The sequence below is a fragment of the Physcomitrium patens genome, chromosome 26 (assembly GCF_059467195.1).
Source record: "Physcomitrium patens ecotype Gransden chromosome 26, ASM5946719v1, whole genome shotgun sequence".
Lineage (NCBI taxonomy): Eukaryota > Viridiplantae > Streptophyta > Bryopsida > Funariales > Funariaceae > Physcomitrium > Physcomitrium patens.
The window spans coordinates 8,379,637-8,385,873 of NC_143435.1; the positions used below are offsets into that span (position 1 = coordinate 8,379,637).

The 6,237-nt window shown below is 50.2% G+C and overlaps 1 protein-coding gene across 1 annotated transcript; it reads left to right on the forward strand.

The window, feature by feature from the left end:
- The first annotated feature begins 638 nt into the window (after positions 1 to 638).
- Positions 639 to 5,986, forward strand: LOC112278034 (nuclear transport factor 2). The gene is made up of 10 exons (XM_024511023.3): positions 639 to 1,072; positions 2,137 to 2,195; positions 2,532 to 2,675; positions 3,040 to 3,346; positions 3,473 to 3,750; positions 3,890 to 4,034; positions 4,413 to 4,534; positions 4,719 to 4,778; positions 4,945 to 5,008; positions 5,156 to 5,986. The coding sequence occupies exons 2-10, from the start codon at positions 2,142 to 2,144 to the stop codon at positions 5,473 to 5,475; spliced, it is 1,494 nt and encodes a 497-aa protein (XP_024366791.1). The 5' UTR covers positions 639 to 1,072; positions 2,137 to 2,141; the 3' UTR covers positions 5,476 to 5,986.
- The last annotated feature ends 251 nt before the right edge of the window (positions 5,987 to 6,237 follow it).

A 6,237-nucleotide genomic window follows, 5' to 3' on the forward strand; every position in this document is an offset into this window, starting at 1 on the left:
AATTTTAATTCAGCTTCTAATAAACTATTTTTCAATTGCCACCAACAAAAAATCAAGGATCAACACACAGAACTTAAATACAACAAAATACTTGATTGCTTCAGAAGAATATCAACCATAGTTATTGCATAGTAACAACGATTGAATTTCAAAGCAGTGACAATGTATTTGAACTGTAAAAAGTAAAATGTTGATTCATGCATACTTCATTTTGTAGCAAATATTGATGTCCTTGCAGGTAAGAATCACAAACATATGTATATTTGAGAATATGAAGTATATTATTTTTTACATCGTTAATGAATACAAGTCCAACAACAAACAGAACCAGTATATATGCATATAGATATGAATATATATATATATATATGAAAGCTGTTTTTCAAAACAAACCCTCAAAACAGTCATATTAAACAATGAATTGTATTTGATCAATACACACTTCATGTGTGTTTTAGTTTTTTTCTGAATTCCAGAGTACTGAAATTCCATATCCAACGTAACGTAGAAAACCCAGTTTCCGAACTAAATACCCAATCCAGGAAAAAAACTACAGTGTGAAGTTCCTCAAGACCATGGAGACACACGTTTTTTGAATAAAATGGGTTGAAAAATTAGGGTTAGGGTTTCGGCAAAACATCTCGACAGCCTCACGAGTTCAGTTGAGTTGCTGTCGTGGTTTGGATCTCATCTCCTTCCACCATCGCCATCGCCATCCCCTCACACTCATCCCCCTCCACCTCGCCCTCTGCCTTGGCTGCAGGTGGTTATTTCCACGCCTGAGGATTTTACTGTTGGCGCCGGAGTTGGTTGCGGCTCCTTGTTGCGGTTTCCGCTGACACAGAGGCGGTTGCAGGGTTTGGTGGAGCTTGAAGCTCGTGGCTGTATTGGTTGTGGTGTTCTGACTTGGAGTCTTCTTTCGGAAGGGCGTGGCACAGCTTGGTCACTGTTGCTGTGAGCGGGTTTTGGAGTCCGCGTTTTGAGGTTGGCGGCGGAGGCATCACTTTCGACTCCTGCAGTAGGGGGAGATCGAAGTACGGCAATTGTGGGCCCCGTGTTCGTGTGTTACCAGGTAGTGTAACATTGCTCTCTGGATCCTAATGTGAAATATTTTCTCGCAGAGTACATCTCTTTTGCCTAATTGTTTGTTTGAGGTGGAAGACAGTTTGGAAAGTATGTGGAGATTGAAAAATTGTGTCTTCAAAGAAGTTATTATTTATTTACCCCCGGTTGCACATCCCCATTAAAAGAAAGGGTAGTGTTTCTGGGTTATAGCTGTGTATGGACTTGTTGCCGCATATTAGGCCATATTTTCAAAGCGACTGATTGTTGCGGAGTTCTACGAGATGATTTATACGCCTAGATAGTTTAGATTCAAAGCACTTTACCTTGAATTCTCATGACTGTCACACTAAAGTGCTTCCAGGACCTCCGTATTTTGTTACGCATAAACTGGGAGCAGACCTTTGATAATTGTACTCCTTTCTCTTGAGTTTGTGGTGTGTGTATATAGTTTGGGTTGCGGAACCCTCCAGACAATGAAACTTCCCTAGCTACAGCACCATACTATCGCAGCATGAACTGTTCCAATTACTTTAATCCTCATTCGTTGTACACAACTTTGCAACCGAGCGACGCAGAAGATTTTTTATGAGCCGCAGGCTATAATAAACTTTGTGGAGGTAACGAAGGCGATGCAAAGTCAGCTTGTAGCTATGTTCTGCTATGAGTGTGCACACATTTGACGGACCTTCACATTCATGTTCACGCTCTTGCTGTTAGAATGATGCATTCGAAAATGTTTCGTTTTCAGCTAGAAAGTTGGGGCGAACGATTGTACGAATCTCGGAAAAAACCGTTCTTGAGTTTTCTGTATGCTGAAAATAAAATTGCCGGTAAGAGGCCTTTCTGGCGTGTCCAAAGAACAAACCCCGCGACATCCGACAAAATCTGCCTGCGCTGTGGGCCTGTCAGTGTTACAATTGACTCACTATCATGAGTTCGGACCTTGATGGATTGCGGTCCCAGCGGCTCTGGTCGGCATTAACGTAGTAGGTCCTCTTGTTTGGAAGGATGCGTGATTCAAATGGTTTCATGTTTACTAAGCAGGTGTCCCGTTCGAAATACATTTTGCAGGAACCATGGCGAACCATTCTGCGAATGCTCCCATACAAATCCCTGCTACAGCACATGTGGTAAGATACGTCAGCTACCTTGGGTTTTGATTTTTTCAGACTCTTTCGACGATCTATTTTTATATTTGTCCTAGGCTTGCAGCATTGTGCGGGTGTGATTGATGAGGAGCCGAAAGAGACACTGAAGTGTCGGTGACTGCACCTAGTCCACAGGGCTCACACTTATACCCACTCTACGGACGACTCCCCGTTTCTCTGTTTCAGCACGTGGTGTGTTCGTGGGTGATGGTGCACTATACTATGACCCCTGGCTTGTGGTGGTGGGTCACATGGATAGAAATGTAGAGTGTCGGCGTTTGTGAACTGAACATTACTTACTCGGTGTGTGGGGTGTAGGTGGGGAATGCGTTCGTGAACCAGTATTACACCGTCCTTCATCAGTCACCACAAGTGGTTCATCGGTTTTACACCGACTCCAGCCGCTTGACTCGGGCCGAAGAAGGAGCTGATGGTGCCGTGGACACCGTTTTCACTCAAAAGGTGAGCAGTATTCTTAGGAATTAACGTACTCCTGCTGGTCACGCACTTCGTAAAGTAGCTCGATGAGGAAGGGTGTGATAAACAAGATCGTCGTAAATCTTGTGCGTCTAGAACACGAGGGGTTTCTGTTTTCCTGTTCGCACGAATAGGAATTACTACTGCTGATAATAGTTGAACGACGGCTCTCTTGCTGTCCGATTTGTGGTTCTTGGGGATAACGACGTGCCCACCGTGTATGGTGTCTTGCTCATGGTGGAACTGCGCTGTACACGACCATGGTGCTGGAGGGTTTGACAAAACTGTTGTCGTGTCGATGGTCGCCGGTCGCCGGAGGTCTGAACAACGTGAGGCATGGTTGTTGCAGGAAATACACCAGAAAGTGATGTCGTTGGACTACAGCCAACTGAAGGCAGAAATCAAGACCGTGGACTCTCAGGACTCGCTGAATGGTGGAGTGTTGGTTCTAGTGACGGGGTCGCTGTCCACGAGTTCCAGTGGGAAGAGGAATTTCGTGCAGAGCTTCTTCTTGGCTCCACAGGCGAAAGGGTACTTCGTGCTTAATGACGTCCTCCGTTATCTGGACGACGCTACTCCGCAGGAAAAGACTGGGCCAAGCGTTCCGAGCGTTAACGTAGAGGCAGCAGTCGTTCACCAACCCGTTCCCGAGCCAGGTGAGCAGCGGGCGTTTTCGGACGACAGTGGTGCATGTTATGGTAGTGGTAGCGATCGTGGAGTCGGCTAGCTAGGGTTTTGTTGCACGTAGTGACCCGTTGTTGTGCGGTTGGGGTTCTGAGCAGCTGCGGACCAACAGGCTTCGGCGCCGGAACCCGAGTTGGTGAGGGAGGTTTCACCCTCTTCTTCGGAGAGCGAGACGATGGTCCAGGAGGTTCGCGTGCACTCGGAGACTGCAGAAAGTGAAGGCGAGGGCGAGGACGGCTCAGCGCCAGTTCTAGACACGACTACACCGGTGATCGAGGAACCGGAATCGCCGATGGTCCAGGACGCCCCGTCTTCGGCAGTGAATGAGGCCGAGAGTGGTGGGGAGGCACCCAAGAAGCACTCGTACGCGTCTATTGTGAGTGGGATTCCATGAGCCCGACCTGGTTGTGACGGAGTGGTTGATGTGTGGAGGTGTATGGTGTGCATAGTGGATCGGTGATAAGTGAATGCGTGGGTGAGACTTGGCTCATGTTGCCTCGGGTTGGCTTGTGCAGCTGAGAGTTATCGGAACACCGCCTCCGAAGGCTGCGCCTCAGGCTCCGGCCGAACGTCCTGCAGCCAGTGCAACGGCATCTCCAGCTCCTGCGACAGCTCCTTCACAGGAAGTGCAGGAAGAGAGCGCACCTGTGGAAAACGAAGGTGTGTGGTGACAAAATTGTGGGGATGAACGTGAGAAGAGGGGGTAGTGTAGCATGGGATTGTTGCGCCAACGAGTGGAGAGGCGGCTAATTAGCATGTCGTAGAGGCGGAGTGGAGAGTAGGTTTGTTGGAGAAAATGTGTCCGGCATGATCTTGTGACGAGGCGATGTAAGGTGGATGAGGTGATGGCATGTGGTGAGGTATTTGTAGGACATGCTAGGCGGCGGGGTGGTGGAAGTGGACGAGAGTGGTAGTGAGTGTTCCTTGTTAGCGGGCAATAGAGGATGGTGAGAGGATGGGGCGGATGTGCATGGCCGGGCATGGGTTGGAGCAGTTGTCGGGGAGGCGTTATGGGTGCTGACTAATGCTTGGATGCAGCTGACGGGCGGTCAGTGTACGTGAAGAATCTGCCGATGAACACCACGGCACCAGAGCTAGAGGAGGTGCTGCGCAACTATGGGGCGGTGAAACCTGGCGGCGTGAACGTGAAGAATCAGAAGGTTGGTCTCATGAAGACGTGGTGAATGACGCGTGGTTGCCTGGTGCATGTGAAAGAGGGGATTTTGGAATGGAACGTGCAAGGGGTGGTTTCGGACACGAGGAATAGTTGGTGAGGCGAGTGGGATGCTGTTATTGAGGTGTATGGGTGGTACTGACGATGGTTTGGTTGGGTGTATGCGGCAGGGTGTATGCTACGCTTTTGTGGAGTTCGAGGAAGTTAGTGGAGCTCAGAGTGCGATCGAGGTGAGTTTGAGGAATGCATGCGGTGGTGAGGAGGCAGTTGGGGTGAGGAGGTTGGCGGTGTCGTGACGGGGAAGGGGTTAGAATGTGCACGCATGTATGGTTTGAGCACGTGCCGTCTGGTTGTGATGGGAAGGGTTCTGATTTGGGATGGTGGGTGTGTGCGCAGGCTTCTGGTGTGGAAATCCGTGAGCGTCCAGTGTACATCGAGGAGAAGAAGCCCATGGGACGAGGTACGTCGGACACATGTAGTGCAGCTGGGTGAAGGCGGATATCGTGGGTGTGGTTGTGTTGGTTGGGTGAGTGGTCAGGGAAGGGGTTCGAGATGAGGGGTAGCTAGTTGGATGTGGTGGGTAACAGCGTGGTCGCGTTGGTTGCAGCGCCGAGGCGTTCGGTCGACAACAGAGGCGAGCGGCCATATCGTAGCGACAGAGGCGAAGGGGGAAGAGGACGCGGGTCATACGGTGGGCGAAACTTCGGTCGTGGCATGGGGCAAGAGTCACGGGAGCGAGACGGAGGCAGCAGGGGCGGGCGCGGGTCCGGAGCTCCGCGAGGAGGGTACCCTAACTCGAACGGCAGTGGTGCGGCAGCATACGGCGGGGGAGAGCGTCGCGGCGAAGGTCAAAGAGCACCAAGACGCAACCCTGGTGCGGCGCAGGGTGGGCGTGGTAACGGTGCGCCTGCGGCCGCTCCGGCGTGAGCAGAGGTGGTGGTGGGATGGGCGAGGGTGCGGAAGGGCGAAGCGAAGTCGGGCAAATGCTTGGGTGTGAGGCAGCGGGGATGCATCTGAGTTGCCTAGTGGTGCGATGTTAGTAGTAGTGGAGGGTTACAGGATGTGGTAGTGCCGAGTAGCGTAGGTGCAGTGTCAGGGCTAAGAGAGTTGGTAGAGGGAGTCAGCGGAACTCGCTGCCAAAGGTGCGCAGTGGAATAGATGCTCACAAGCCAATTTGTGAAATGTTTTTGGCGGAAGGTAGAGTGGTGGGAGGGTCTGTGGGAGGAGGTTTATAGGGGTGGTGATGTTGGCAAGCACGCGACGGTTCGCAGCAAAGATTTTGACGAGCGTAGGTTAGTTGACAATTGCTGGGAGACTAGTCTAGTGTGGAGGGCGAGGAAGATGTACATTGGCGTCCTGGTGCAGTGCGTTTTGATATTTGGTGGCACGGATTACAGATGGTAAGAAGCGATTGTAAATTGAGTAGGTTGGCAAGCAATTTTGGAATAATGATGTGATGAGATGCCAGGCTGGTATTGTCGAGGAGTAATATGTGGTCAATTTTGTGGATGAGGTTACGTTTGAACTGGTGCCGAAATGGTCGTCACACGCGGTTATAATGGGGTGTCCAGTAAACGAGTTTTTTTGTGTGACTTACACGTTTTTCGTTGCTGAGTGAAGTTTTTGCACTGTCCAGTCTGCATCGTAATACTTGTGTGAAAGCATTGTTAAAATGAAGGAAACAGAGAA

What these genes read in the sequence shown, in the direction of transcription:
- LOC112278034 (XM_024511023.3), top strand. Translation starts at nt 2,142, where the DNA reads ATGGCGAACCATTCTGCGAATGCTCCCATACAAATCCCTGCTACAGCA. An exon ending in ACACCGTTTTCACTCAAAAG is followed by an intron (nt 2,676 to 3,039) that starts GTGAGCAGTATT and finishes TGGTTGTTGCAG; the next exon opens with GAAATACACCAGAAAGTGAT. An exon ending in AGCACTCGTACGCGTCTATT is followed by an intron (nt 3,751 to 3,889) that starts GTGAGTGGGATT and finishes TGGCTTGTGCAG; the next exon opens with CTGAGAGTTATCGGAACACC.